General features: G+C 44.0%; 1 protein-coding gene across 3 annotated transcripts; it reads right to left on the bottom strand.

Moving 5' to 3' along the window:
* Positions 1-1,513: 1,513 nt before the first annotated feature.
* On the bottom strand, positions 1,514-14,858 carry tmem63a (transmembrane protein 63A). Of its 3 annotated transcripts, none has more exons than XM_064991188.1 (23): positions 14,755-14,858; positions 14,103-14,260; positions 13,828-13,878; positions 13,534-13,612; positions 13,420-13,457; positions 13,166-13,308; positions 12,246-12,297; positions 12,012-12,120; positions 11,851-11,921; positions 11,508-11,588; positions 10,854-10,977; positions 7,224-7,357; positions 6,800-6,955; positions 6,466-6,619; positions 5,848-5,954; positions 5,166-5,252; positions 4,971-5,036; positions 4,234-4,396; positions 3,928-4,033; positions 3,677-3,844; positions 3,399-3,514; positions 3,211-3,258; positions 1,514-2,602 (listed from the first exon to the last, which is right to left on the bottom strand). In XM_064991188.1, exons 2-23 carry the CDS (start codon positions 14,222-14,224, stop codon positions 2,462-2,464), a joined length of 2,316 nt encoding a protein of 771 aa, XP_064847260.1. In that variant the 5' UTR covers positions 14,225-14,260; positions 14,755-14,858; the 3' UTR covers positions 1,514-2,461. The 3 variants fall into 3 exon arrangements, with proteins under 3 accessions (XP_064847260.1, XP_064847259.1, XP_064847261.1); XM_064991187.1 differs by having other exon boundaries at positions 13,828-13,907; XM_064991189.1 differs by lacking the exon at positions 14,103-14,260 and having other exon boundaries at positions 13,828-13,907.
* Between the last annotated feature and the right edge of the window lie 1,002 nt (positions 14,859-15,860).

Consider the following 15,860-nt stretch of genomic DNA (forward strand, 5'->3'; position numbering starts at 1 on the left):
CTGAACCATTCAGAGTTAATGTCTAACCTTACGAATTTGGAATTAATGCCTAAACTGAACCTTAAACACTTTGACGTTGAGAAACATGGATGAACGTCTAATTTTGACTTGAGAGCCAGTAGAGAATAACACCAATTCCAACACCTCTCCAATGGGGAAAGACACACACCAGACAAGACGTCCACTCTCACACACATCTCTTTCCCAATTCATCCAGAGCTTGCAGATGACCTGCAAGCAATTAGAGCCCCCGCAAACTCTCTCACTGTCCCAAAACTCATGCTTCTTCTCGTGTGTGAGTGTTATAAACAGGCATAGAGATCTGACTGGTTGTTAGCACATTTGCTATTATGAGTTGCTGAAGCAAATTATTGCCTGTAGTCTCAATGGCTCTTTAATTGCCTTCTGAGTGTTCAGCTATCCAATTACCCAACCACACTCCAAGGAGGTACAGGCTAACACCAGTAATCCATTCTGATGAAATCTACTATTTATTACCCACTCACCCACACTCTCCCTTTCTCATTCACCAACACACACACACACACAACCTTAACATAACGAGGGAAAATGTTTTTAATTCTTGTGCAACTGAAAATCTCTGTCCAACAAACAACACCAAACAAACCTGATAACCCATGTGCTCCTTGAGCGTCCAACAGTATAATGTCTTGAGGGCCCCCTAAGTAAAGGTGTATGCATGTTTGTGTGTAGTTATTCACATTTGTTCAGTACATGTGCTAGGGGTGAGGAAATGGTGTCAAAGCTTAATACTGCCAAAAGTTATTTCCACGTCTCTAGAGTTGCCTGTTACACAATCTGTGATTACATGGTGAACTCGCCCTGCTTTACGTTGTCTCTTTGTCCATGATTGAGAGCCATTGATTGCAGAGCTGAGCGCTCCAGATCACCCCTGGACTAAAGTTTGTTTTGCAGATTATTTTGTTGGTTTAAGAGGCTTTTGGAGGAACTGAACTATATTATGTACTTCTGTGTGTGTATGTATGTCACAGCTAATTAACAGTGAATTAAGTGTCAGTGGTAAAACTACAAAATCAGGGCGTACCAATTTGAAGTAAGCCAATAAGAACCACTTCTGCAGCCCGCTATTGTTCCTGATATGTTCCATTCACCCCCCCCCCCCCACACACACACACAAAAACAAGGTGAATTTACACTGATCCTAATCTAATAACAAAACCCTATTTTTCTGCTCTGTGAAAAGCCTCCACCCAGATATCTGGCGGGCTTAGCACTTCATTAATCGGCCAATCACTTGTACTAACAAACATGTCCTTTTGAAAACTGAGGCGCCCTGGTGAGAGAGAAGGCTGGAAACAAGGGGATCAAAGAAGAACAAGTCCTGTAGTAACAAGACACTGTTGAAGCTACTGCTAAATCCTAATAGAAAATCTGTCATGCAGTGCCCCCTATGGCTATGGACACTTGGTTACTTACATATTAACTTATTCGGTACAAAATCTCAAACACTAATAATGACCAAACTCTCATAATGTATCAACCATTTAACATTTTAAAGCAATATATTTAACACTGAGAAGTTCCATGCTGTTCATATTCACATAAATAGGCCTACTCTCATTCATCGTCAATAGTTATGTCAATTCATGTTCAGATTGTGTTATGGTTCAAAATCCTGATAATAATTAAAAACCTATAATATGTTAAATATATCAGCTTAATATAAAACATTTGTTAAAATGATTCAGTCAAAATGAAATAATAGTTCCTTGCCTAATAATACAAAAACTATTTGTAAAAAATAGTTTTTGTATCATCAGACCTTGAGGTCCAGATTTGAAAGGCCCTGGTTCAGTACAAGTAATTTAAGGTGAACACTAACTGCCATGTAACAAGAGTGCCCTCTGTTGGTCAGAGAACCAAAATGCCTTCTATTCTGGCATCCTGGATATTAAAACGCAAACTCAGTGGAAATGCATGGCATGACAGTTTTTCCCAACATTATGCTATAAAAGCAATTTTGGTTAACAAAACTCCACTGTATTGGTGCTGAATAGTCTTTAGCCAAGGCAGTCCTGATAGGAAGGTCTTAGGAAAAGGGTCAGATTTGGGCATTTCTGACAGAAGGCTTGGCTCCTGAGTGGCTGCCAGCTCTCGGTGGAGCCTTGGCAGAGTTGTCTCAGGAGGCCCGTAACAATTTATTCTCTCCTCCCCTCCTGGAAAGAATCACTGATGGACCACTATTGAATAAGTGAAAGCAAAGACTCTACTTGGACCAATCTATTGATATCAGACACATGCTAAGCTTGATGAAAGAAGAGAGAAAGGATTCATTTTAGGGGTATTTGAAGGGCCTGTGTTGGATGGTACAGCAATAGATTTGGGGATAAACTCCCCTATGCCATCACCTCAGTTCTGAGACTGGATGCCTCCGGGACTCATGGAAAAAAATCAAAAAGAAGGGGAAGATATTTTAAGTTCAGGGGTTCATCAACAGTTCATCATCTACTGGGCTCTGACAGGATGGGCTGCTGTCTGTCGTCCCATATGACTGGGGGGATTTACACCCATCAGGTGATGTGGCGGGGGACTCGGTTCTAAGCACCCTTGGAAGGTAGACCTGTGGACACAGAGAGGCAGTACCAGTCAAAAGTTTGGACACACCTACTCATTCCAGGGTTTCTTTATTTTTACAATTTTCTACATTGTAGAACAATAGTGAAAACATCAAAACTATGGTACTGTACATGTGCAGAAGGGAGAGGGGGGAAGGGATACCTAGTCAGTTGCACAACTGAATTAATTCAACCAAAATGTGTCTTCCACATTTAACCCAACCCCTCTGAATCAGATGTTTGTGTGGCTGCCTTAAATCAATGTCATCGCCACAAGGGAAGCAGTTGTTGGGGGTTTAACTGCCTTGCTCAAGGGCAGAATGGCAGATTTTTCACACCTTGCCGGCTCAATGATTCGAACCAGCAACCTTTCAGTTACTGGCCAAACACTCTCAACCGCTAAGCTATCTGCCGCCTAGATTAAGAGACAGAAATAATATACAATATGTTCTGAAACTCTTAAATTGGCTTTTGTTTCTACGATTCATATCCTCATTTTTGTGAAAGAACTGGGCAGAACTGGGAGGGGTACCACCATATTGCTTCCCCCCTTCCAAACAGATTTGAACCTCCGTCTATAAATTCATGGTGAAGGAATAAACCTGTTACTGACCATGTTGCTGTCCGCCAATCCATCCAAGGCATCCTCATCCTCCTTCAACTGCAAGTAGAACAGAGACTGTTAGTGTCCGAACACCACACGAACACCACACGAACACCACACGAACACCACACGAACACAACACGAACACCACACGAACACCACACGAACACCACACGAACACCACACGAACACCACACCTTGTAGTTGTGAGGGCTGAGGTACTTGAAGTGTCCGAAGCAGGTGTAGCTGATGCAGATGCAGACAGTTACACACAGGACCACCAGAGTGAAGAGAGATGTGTCCGCCATGAACCCTGACCCAAAAACACATACAGAAGTGTGAGGATACGTTAATAATGGTGCTTTAACTCGAGCAGGTAACTCCAGGGAAACAGCCAAGTTAGAAGAAGAAGAAGGGACATAAGTAAGCCTCCTATGTATGAGAGCTCCAGTAAACATCCAGGCGTGTGCGTTACCTGTCCGGAGGACGGAGAAGAAATAGAGCCAGATGAGGCAGATGATGGGTGCAGCCAGGGCTTGATTGACAGCTCCCAGGTGCACCTGTCTGTCCAGGCGGGCGGGCAAGTAGGCAAAGTAAAGGTTGTGTTTGTCCACTAGATGCTTCAGCATCAGGTACAGCAGACCTGGACACACGGAGGAGAGGGAATGTAACTTTAGGTCAAGGTCAGCAGTGTGTGTGTGTGTGTGTGTGTTGCCCATCACTCACCGAAAGGCACTATGACAGGGCAGGTGATGCTGTAAGCCATGATGACAGTGAACACACACAGGGTCCACCCGTACATGGCTCCGTACTCAAACTCATACGCTTGGTTCTGCAGACAGGACAAGGTTAAATCACACATCATCTGAACTTCATCCATGGCTATATAGATAGAAAAGGTCAACATTGAGCTGATCATTCCATACTAACCATGGATGACAGATTGTTGTCTATTTCTGTACTGTATATCTCGATCTGAACTTCCTGTAACGTTGAGCCCTGATTGATACAGGGGCGGAGTCTTAGTCTCACCTGTCTGACATACTTCCTCTCTGCGGCGGAGCGAGCCAGCGCCATGCGGATGGTGTAGAGCAGTAACCCTGGCAACCGCAGCAACTCCATCCCAGAGCCCACCAGGCCCGCCGTGATGACATAATTCACAAAGAACGCCCCCTGGTCAGGCAGGAACACACACCTGAAGGAGGAGGGGGGATATGAGGCAAGGGAGAGAGAACGAGATAGAGAAATGGACACAATAAATGAGATGCTAGTTACTATACAGGGACGCAGTAAATGAGATGCTAGTTACTATACACGGACACAGTAAATGAGATGCTAGTTATTATACACGGACACAGTAAATGAGATGCTAGTTATTATACACGGACACAGTAAATGAGATGCTAGTTATTATACACGGACACAGTAAATGACATGCTAGTTATTATACACGGACACAGTAAATGAGATGCTAGTTATTATACACGGACACAGTAAATGAGATGCTAGTAATTATACACGGACACAGTAAATGAGATGCTAGTAATTATACACGGACACAGTAAATGAGATGCTAGTTATTATACACGGACACAGTAAATGAGATGCTAGTTATTATACACGGACACAGTAAATGAGATGCTAGTTATTATACACGGACACAGTAAATGAGATGCTAGTTATTATACACGGACACAGTAAATGAGATACTAGTTATTGGGAGAGAAAGAGAGGCAGGTCAGAGGCATAGATAAAAGTGTATTACTCACTCAAACCTTAGCTTCCCATCAGCCAGAAACTCTTTGTCAAACAGCCAGCGGAAGAACACAGCCAGACTGTGGTTAGAAAAGAGAGCCAATCACATAAGATAAATGTAGTACAATTACAGAAACAAAAACATGATTTCATATTTCATTGATTATCTGGATTGATCATTAAGTGATCAGGGCGGGGTAATTAATTACCTGGTGAGTCCAAGAGAGGGCAGGATCAGAACCATGAACAGGAGGAAGATGTACAGCTTGTGCATCATAATCAACTGCTCCCTGGACCTACAGTACATAGATAACAGTGGTGGGAAAAGTACCCAATTTTCATACTTGAATAAAAGTAAAGATACCGTAAAAGAAAATGACTCAAGTGAAAATCATCCAGTGAAATACTACTTGAGTAAAAGTCTAAAAGTATTTGGTTTTACTTAAATATGAAAAGTAAAAACATAAATCATTTAAAATTCCTAATATTAAGAAAACCAGACGACACGATTTTCTTGTTTTTTTTTTTTTAATTTTACGGATGGTCAGGTGCATAGTTCAACACTCAGATAATTTACAAAAAAGGCATTTGTGTTTAGTGAGTCTGCCAGATCAAAGGCAGTAGGGATGACCAGGGATGTTCTCTTGATAAGTGTGTGAATTAGACAATTTTCCTGTACTGCTAAGCATTCAAAATGTAACGAGTACTTTTGGGTGTCAGAGAAAATGTAAGGAGTAAAAAGTACATCATTTTCCTTAGGAATGTAGTGAAGTAAAAGTTGCCAAAAATACAAATATTAAAGTACAGATACCCCAAAAAATGGCTTAAGTAGTACTTTAAAGTATTTGTACAGATACAGTATGTCAGTGAAGTTACTGTGTGTGTGTGTACCTGTTCCAGTGGCACTCTCCCAGAGTTGAGTAGTACACTATGGTGGGCAGCAGGGCAGAGAAGGACCACAGAAGCAGAGTGGGGAAAAACTGACTGACCACAGCACTCTGTCTCACACACACATACAAACAAACAAATACATTACATGGTAGCATACAAATTAAAACTAATTGAAAACACAGCAAATGGCTCTCACACACACATACAAACAAACAAATACATTACATGGTAGCATACAAATTAAAACTAATTGAAAACACAGCAAATGGCTCCCAAGTGGCACAGCGGCTTCTCAATGCTAGAGGTGTCACTACAGACCCTGGTTCAATCCCGGGCTGTATCACAACCGGCCTTGATCGGGAGTCCATTAGTGCAGCGCACAATTGGCCTTGCTTCGTCCGGGTTAGGGGAGGATTTGGCTGAGGTAGGCAGTCATTGTAAAATAAGAACTAGTTCTTAACGGACTTGCCTAGTTAAATAAAGGTTAAATGAGCACCAGCATTCCTCTGGCCTCGCCACACCAGCATTCCTCTGGCCTCGCCACACCAGCATTCCTCTCACCAACCAACCACATACAGTTATATTCTATTTTATTTTAGTAGATAGTGACTGACTCACGTTGAGGTAGTAGATGGGCTTGGTGACGTTGAACTTGTCCATGGTGCTGATGATGATGGAGGGAGTGGTGAGGAAGGTGAGGAGGAAGAAGAGGAAGAAGTTGAGCAGCAGGCATCGGAACCACCAGCGGAAGCCCTGCACTGAAAGGTTGTCCCTGGGACAGAGAGAGAGAGGTATGGAGGGAGGAGAGAGAGAGGTATGGAGGGAGGAGAGAGAGGTATGGAGGGAGGAGAGAGAGGTATGGAGGGAGGAGAGAGAGGAGAAAACAGAGCAGAATATACTGTACCATTGTTATCAAACAGCACACTGTAGGTTAGGTTATAGGGTAACTCACCAGTACACATTTCTGGGATGAGGGGCATAGTCAACCCTCCAGTTCTTCACTTTCAGAGTCGCGCTACAAGACGAAGGCTGGGGCTCTCGGCCACACCCACACCTCACTGCACTGTCCCCATTTCCACAGTCCAGGGCGTTGAAGTCCTTCAGAATGCTGAGGGGAGTGAGTGACAGCTGTCAATCATCATATTTACATAACCCAAGAATGTGGATACATCAACTAATATTGTTTCCACTAATGATGGCACAGTCATCAATTCCATGTTCATTTTCCTGTTGGGTCGGAACAAAAGCCTGCACTCCCTGAAGCTCTCTAGAGCTGGGGATGGTGAGAGACGCAATCTAAGGTTGGAGAATGATTTCTATCATTATCATCAATATGACACTTAGCCCCTCACCAGCCCCAGAGATGAGAAACTCACTATGTGGCCATTGCCTCAGACTGCAGAGTGACGAAGACCATCCCAAGAGGGTGCTGTGGCACAAATTCTCTCTGCGTCCTCACCTCCTCCAACAGACCTGCCGCTTGACCACGGAAGTACTCTATGGCATCTACCTAGAGCCACAGAAAACATACATACATAACATACAGTGGGGCAAAAAAGTATTTAGTCAGCCACCAATTGTGTAAGTTCTCCCACTTAAAAAGATGAGAGAGGCCTGTCATTTTCATCACAGGTACACTTCAACATGACAGAAAATGAGAAGAAAAAAAATCCAAAAAATGACATTGTAGGATTTTTTATGAATTTATTTGCAAATTATGGTGGAAAATAAGTATTTGGTCAATAACAAAAGTGTATCTCAATACTTTGTTATATACCCTTTGTTGACAATGACAGAGGTCAAACATTTTCTGTAAGTATTCACAAGGTTTTCACATACAGTTGCTGGTATTTTGGCCCATTCCTCCATGCAGATCTCCTCTAGAGCAGTGATGTTTTGGGGCTGTTGCTGGGCAACATGGACTTTCAACTCCCTCCAAAGAGTTTCTATGGGGTTGAGATCTGGAGACTGGCTAGGCCACTCCAGGACCTTGAAATGCTTCTTACGAAGCAACTCCTTCGTTGCCTGGGCGGTGTGTTTGGGATCATTGTCATGCTGAAAGACCCAGCCACGTTTCATCTTCAATGCCCTTGCTGATGGAAGGAGGTTTTCACTCAAAATCTCATGATACATGGCCCCATTCATTCTTTCTTGGTCCCTTTGCAGAAAAACAGCCCCAAAGCATGATGTTTCCACCCCCATGCTTCACAGTAGGTATGGTGTTCTTTGGATGCAACTCAGCATTCTTTGTCCTCCAAACACGACGAGTTGAGTTTTTACCAAAAAGTTATATTTTGGTTTCATCTGACCATATGACATTCTCCCAATCTTCTTCTGGATCATCCAAATGCTCTCTAGCAAACTTCAGACGGGCCTGGACATGTACTGGCTTAAGCAGGGGGACACGTCTGGCACTGCAGGATTTGAGTCCCTGGCAGCGTAGTGTGTTACTAATGGTAGGCTTTGTTACTTTGGTCCCAGCTCTCTGCAGGTCATTCACTAGGACCCCTGTGTGGTTCTGGGATTTTTGCTCACCGTTCTTGTGATCATTTTGACCCCACGGGGTGAGATCTTGCGTGGAGCCCTAGATCGGGGGAGATTATCAGTGGTATTGTATGTCTTCCATTTCCTAATAATTGCTCCCACAGTTGATTTCTTCAAACCAAGCTGCTTACCTATTGCAGATTCAGTCTTCCCAGCCTGGTGCAGGTCTACAATTTTGTTTCTGGTGTCCTTTGACAGCTCTTTGGTCTTGGCCATAGTAGAGTTTGGAGTGTGACTGTTTAAGGTTGTGGACAGGTGTCTTTTATACTGATAACAAGTTCAAACAGGTGCCATTAATACAGGTAACGAGTGGAGGACAGAGGAGCCTCTTAAAGAAGAAGTTACAGGTCTGAGAGCCAGAAATCTTGCTTGTTTGTAGGTGACCAAATACTTATTTTCCACCATAATTTGCAAATAAATTCATAAAAAATCCTACAATGTGATTTTCTGGATTTTCTTTCTCATTTTGTCTGTCATAGTTGAAGTGTACCTATGCTGAAAATTACAGGCCTCTCATCTTTTTAAGTGGGAGAACTTGCACAATTGGTGGCTGACTAAATACTTTTTTGCCCCACTGTATATACACTGCTCAAAAAAATAAAAAGAACACTAAAATAACACATCCTAGATCTGAATGAATGAAATATTTGTATTAAATACTTTTGTCTTTGCGTAGTTGAATGTGCTGACAACAAAATCACACAAAAATTATCAATGGAAATCAAATTCATCAACCCATGGAGGTCTGGATTTGGAGTCACACTCAAAATTAAAGTGGAAAACCACACTACAGGCTGATCCAACTTTGATGTAATGTCCTTAAAACAAGTCAAAATGAGGCTCAGTAGTGTGTGTGGCCTCAACGTGCCTGTATGACCTCCCTACAACGCCTGGGCATGCTCCTGATGAGGTGGCGGATGGTCTCCTGAGGGATCTCCTCCCAGACCTGGACTAAAGCATCCGCCAACTCCCGGACAGTCTGTGGTGCAACGTGGCGTTGGTGGATGGAGCGAGACATGATGTCCCAGATGTGCTCAATTGGATTCAGGTCTGGGGAACGGGCGGGCCAGTCCATAGCATCAATGCCTTCCTCTTGCAGGAACTGCTGACACACTCCAGCCACATGAGGCCTAGCATTGTCTTGCATTAGGAGGAACCCAGGGCCAACCGCACCAGCATATGGTCTCACAAGGGGTCTGAGGATCTCATCTCGGTACCTAATGGCAGTCAGGCTACCTCTGGTGAGCACATGGAGGGCTGTGCGGCCCCCCAAAGAAATGCCACCCCACACCATGACTGACCCACCGCCAAACCGGTCATGCTGGAGTATGTTGCAAGCAGCAAAACGTTCTCCACGGCGTCTCCAGACTGTCATGTCTGTCGCATGTGCTCAGTGTGAACCTGCTTTCATCTGTGAAGAGCACAGGGCGCCAGTGTCAAATTTGCCAATCTTGGTGTTCTCTGGCAAATGCCAAACGTCCTGCACGGTGTTGGGCTGTAAACACAACCCCACCTGTGGACGTCGGGCCCTCATACCACCCTCATGGAGTCTGTTTCTGACCGTTTGAGCAGACACATGCACATTTGTGGCCTGCTGGAGGTCATTTTGCAGGGCTCTGGCAGTGCTCCTTCTGCTCTTCCTTGCACAAAGGTGGAGGTAGCGGTCCTGCTGCTGGGTTGTTGCCCTTCTACGGCCTCCTCCACGTCTCCTGATGTACTGGCCTGTCTCCTGGTAGCGCCTCCATGCTCTGGACACTACGCTGACAGACACAGCAAACCTTCTTGCCACAGCTCGCATTGATGTGCCATCCTGGATGAGCTGCACTACCTGAGCCACTTGTGTGGGTTGTAGACTCCGTCTCATGTTACCACTAGAGTGAAAGCACCTCCAGCATTCAAAAGTGACCAAAACATCAGCCAGGAAGCATAGGAACTTAGAAGTGGTCTGTAGTCACCACCTGCAGAACCACTCCTTTATTGGGGGTGTCTTGCTAATTGCCTATAATTTCCACCTGTTGTCTATTCCATTTGCACAACAGCATGTGAAATTTATTGTCAATCAGTGTTGCTTCCTAAGTGGACAGTTTGATTTCACAGAAGTGTGATTGACTTGGAGTTACATTATGTTGTTTAAGTGTTCCCTTTATTTTTTTGAGCAGTATATATATATATATATATATATATATAAACACAGACACATAGATACACATTCTGTATCACTCACCTGGACAAAGCATAATATCACATTACAGTCAAGAAAACATACACAAATAGTACCTTAGGAACAACAGAGAGAGTATCATCTGTGTGAAATGCCCGACACGTTGCTCCACAGTCACTCACTACAAGCCCCATCAGACTGACATACCCATCTGGATACACCGACCGAATCTCACTGCTCCTAACATAGCCCAGATCCCGCCACCCCTCTCCTGGCTTTCTCTTGGTATTGTTCCTCTCACCTCCTGACAGTTGCGGGTGCAGCAGCAGCAGAGGTGACCACATAGACGGGGGTTGATCACCTCCCTTTGGCCCCCTCGCTGAAGTACCCGCTCGTAGTAGTGCAGGTTCTTCTCTGCTCGCTTCCTGAGAGACAGAAAACAACAGGCAGGATTTAGTGTAAACAAAAGGTAGGGAAGGATCAGTCAGTCAATCCAGACTGCTATATCTGACTACATGTCAGATCAGAAAGAACTACATGCTATGCATTTCTTTAGCGTGGCGTTACCGTGGCAGCTTGGCAGCGTGACATTACTAGGGCAGCGTGACGTTACTTGGCTATCGTGACATTACCAGGGCAGCTTGGCAGCGTGACATTACCAGGGCAGCTTGGCAGCGTGACGTTACTTGGCTATCGTGACATTACCAGGGCAGCGTGACGTTACCAGGGCAGCATGGCAGCATGACGTTACCGTGGCAGCGTGACGTTACCAGGGCAGCGTAACATAACCAGAGCAGCGTGGCGTTACCAGGGCAGCGTGGTGTTACCAGGGCTGCGTGGTGTTACCAGGGCTGCGTGGCGTTACCAGGGCAGCGTGACGTTACCAGGGCAGCGTGACGTTACCAGGGCAGCTTGGCAGCGTGACGTTACCAGGGCAGTTTGACAAAGCACCGACCTTTCCTTGTCCAGGTGCATCAGCTGGGCCACATCATATGTCAAGTGCACTTCACACACACGGCAGGAAGGGTAGGCCTCACTGCAGAACAGGCAAGGGGGAGAATAGAGGTGAGGATAAGGCACAGGGTCTAAATATATACAGGTACATGTATGTCCAATGTTCATCCTTGTAAGCCATTGTCTGCCCATTCAGGCAAGTTATCACTAGTCAAACTGAATCACTTGTATTACCATGGTGAAGACAAAGACACTACAGGTGTGGGTGTATGTTCAGAAGACAGGGTTAGTGGGTGAGTGTGGACCCCCCATGTTGGGAGAATGGTGCGGTCCAGTCTACTTACGTAAAGTGGGTCCTGATGTCCTCTTCACTGGCTTCTTTGGGGATGGAAGACGCAAACAGGGTGTTTCTGGTCTACGGGGGGAGCAAAGCACACTCATCAGTATCACTACTAGTGAGGGGATGAACTGTTGGTTTTGTGACAGATGGAACAGAGGAACTGACCAGCCCTCTGCCCATGCCCTTCATCTGGGAGGTGTGTCGCCTCAGCAGTAACACTGTCAAGATCAGGTAGATGACTGCAAACACTGTGTGTATCCACAGCAGGTTATTACTGAGGAAATCATAACAAACAAACGGTTACCTAAAGCATTAAGGAACCATTATAATGGAAGTTCATATTATATACAATGAAAGAACCACACATACATACAGACACATGCACGAACACACACTTACTCCTTCTGAAGATTACCCACAGTAGTCCTTCCGAAGTTGTACGGGTCATTTCCTTAAAAAAAATAACATATCACACTTAAATTTCCTGAGACTGTTAAAACATGTCATTATAGCAGGATAAGAGGACTGACAGCAATGTTGTTGTTGATTACAATGTTGAAAGAGTAAATGTAAAAGAACTATGCTTCAGTCAGTGGTAAGTAACACCATTGTGTTGAAAGAGATTAACTTTCACTGCCACACATCGGTGGTAGGTAATGTCGTACAAAAGAGGATGTTAATACTCTCGGTCTCGCTCTGGCAAAAGAGAGACATAGCAACGAAACAATGTTGTGTGTACAGCGTGATTAGCATGGCAGAGTGTTATGTTAAACACTGTTTATACACCCACGCACAGTCAATCACCACCTTCCGGAGACACCTGAAACCCCACCTCTTCAAGGAATACCTAGGATAGGATAAGTAATCCTTCTCACCACCCCCCCCCCCCCCTTAATGATTTAGATGCACTATTGTAAAGTGGCTGTTCCACTGGATGTCAGAAGGTGAATTCACCAATTTGTAAGTCGCTCTGGATAAGAGCGTCTGCTAAATGACTTAAATGTAAATGTTAAATGTATACATCTGTTATGTGTGAGTAAAGTTTGAGTTGTTGGAAGTAATGTCATTGTTACAGTTAAAATGAAGCACTGCCTGGCAGTGTTGTGCTTGGGTTCACATTGCATTGTGAGAGTGTAATACAGTGAGGTTCTTATACAGTAATATTGAGAGTTTTGTAACACTGTTGTGTTGACAGGGTGGCGTTTGAATTATATTAGTGTTGTGTTGACATGGTGGTGTTTGCATTATATTAGTATTGTGTTGACATGGTGGTGTTTGCATTATATTAGCGTTGTGTTGACATGGTGTGTCACACCCACCTAGCAGGTTACCAGACAGGTTGACAGGCAAGATGACAGTCACGGAGATGACGGTAACCAGCACCAGGAGGGTGATCAGGTGACGCTGGAAGGACAGGTAGTGGACAGCGTCGATCCCACAACGCGCCTTCACCATCTCCTCACTGGAAAAAGAAACACAAATTGAGGGTGCAACCTCAACCTCAAATACGAAAACAATGACAGCTCCGCCAGCCCCACCCACGCACAGAAAGAGAGAGAGCAAGAATACTCACTCCATTCTGATGATGTAGGGGAGCCAGGAGCAGCATCCCTAGAGAGGAAAAAGAAAGATAAAGATGACTGATAGATGGAGTTGATGATGGTGATGATTACAACATCTTCCTCACCAATTCGTGCTCCGGCTCCTCCACGTTGGACACACAGGACGACATTCTCCCATAGCGGCGGTGTGATGTCTCACTGAACCTGAAACACAGACAGCTAAGGTCGTCATCATTGGGACAGGGCAGGCGGGTCGGGGTCAATAGGACACTTATCTCTATAGACAATTCATTCAACTATTGGCAGGCAGTCACACCCACTGCAGAATTATTTGTAGTCATATGTCTTTAGGTAGGTGTGTTTATATTGTTTTTCTCAGGTTACAACCGGAAATTATACTGTTTGATGTCATAACGGACCCTTCCCTGTCAGAGATCAGCGCCAGACGGCCATAGTCCCACAGCTTCCTCCTGATGATGGAGAAGAGGATCAGCAACGCCTGAGACAAGTACACAACAACAGAATGAGGAAATGGCTTGGTTTGTGTGCATGTGTTGTGTAACGCTATCCTATTAGGGTTTGGAATCACCCTTATGTGGTCATATGAGTTTCAGTATGAGTGTCAGTTGATGCAACACACACACACACACACACACACACACACACACACACACACACACACACACACACACACCAAGAAGAAGCTGAAGTCCAGCAGCAGTACAACAGGCACCCCTCCAAAGTTGTTTCCCTTGAGGACGGTGCTTTCTGTGGAGCTGAAACAACTGCTATTGTCCACATGATGTGCACTACCATTTTTCACCAGCCCCCACCAAGTGGACATCACAGCAGCTGAATAAAAAACATTGTTCATATCAAGATTGTATCACAATGTTACAATGTGTCAGTTCAACGATATGATAGACAAGTATTGAAGACTGAGCATTACATTACAAATACAACTTTTATTTTTATCAGTGACAGCAATATTTTGTATCTCTGAAATTAGGTTAAGTATATATCATCTCATTGACAGTGTGTCACGCGGGTCAATCCCTGAACAGCTGTTAGCTTCACGTAATGTTTGCTAGCACGTAGTTAGCTAACTAGCTATACATTGCAATTACTTCCCTGTTATAACTTAGACATAAACACATGATAGAAATAGTTTGAGACAGCGAAAAGTTGACAAATCCCTCAAACGCAAGCTGAACTAGTGCATATAGTCTTGTGGTTGCTAAAACAAGTGGCAACATTAACTTCCGCATTTCATTGTTTTTGTCTCGTCTCCAAATGTTACAACACGATTTAAAATGCATCAACCTGATTTGGCAAGACAAACATACCTGGGACAGCCTCTGATACCCGAAATTACGGGGACAAAACTTTTAGCGGTAATAACACAGATAGGAACAACTAGGTTGTGGTCACTGGACCTTCTTCTTAAGGATTTGGTTGGCGGATCGGATCGAACTTTTAAATGCCTACACCGCCTCCTACTGTACTGGAGTGTGAGCCCAGTCATGGCCTACTTACATTAAATCATCTTCATTCGTCCTGTTCCAAGACACCATCACCTACACTACACATGACTCAAATGTTAGGATATATATATATATATATATATATATATATATATATATATATATATATATATATATATATATATGTGTGTGTGTGTATATATGTTCGGTAGAGACTCAAAACTCACTAAAAAAACTGACAATGACTCTTGTGTTTCACCACACTCCCCACCTGGTCTGAGTCACACCAAACATCCGGTGTCACAAACACCAGGAATTTAACTGCAATTGCTCCACATCCACACTTACCGCTACTTCTTCTTCTATGGTATATTGGCGATCGCACAATTTAATGTACATCCCACCACCTACTATGCGGGATGGAAACAGGATACCCCCTAAAATAAACTGAACAAACTATCAAAAAATAAAACGAAAATGTTTCTGTTAAAAAAATACAACAGATCTGATCCCTACACAGTCTCAAGGGGAACCCGGTGCCAGTACCCCTTGAAAGTCAGATGTAAAATTCTTAAGTCCTAAAAACGTTCCTACCGCAGCCACAATAATGTCCAGTTTCTTAGACTTCTTTGAGACACACTATAATTCTGACAGGTTGTACATCCTCCACCCACTGGAGGGCAACTACTATCGCCAACAGTTCAACTGAGTATACTGACAATTCATCTGTTAGTCTTCTATATATCTGCAAATCAAATTCAGGAACGTAACCACCTGCTCCTGTATGCCATCTAGGTCCTTGGATCCATCTGTAAAAAGCAGCAAAAATGCTTAAAATCCTTTACCAATGTACTTGTCAACCAATTTCCCTATATCACTGACTTCTGACCAATCTTTTATTTTCTCTACCAATGTTAGATTAACAACAGGATCTTGTTCCTTGTGTCACTGGACCTATATGAAGATAG

Source organism: Oncorhynchus masou, chromosome 16 (assembly GCF_036934945.1).
Source record: "Oncorhynchus masou masou isolate Uvic2021 chromosome 16, UVic_Omas_1.1, whole genome shotgun sequence".
In the NCBI taxonomy this organism is placed as follows: domain Eukaryota; kingdom Metazoa; phylum Chordata; class Actinopteri; order Salmoniformes; family Salmonidae; genus Oncorhynchus; species Oncorhynchus masou.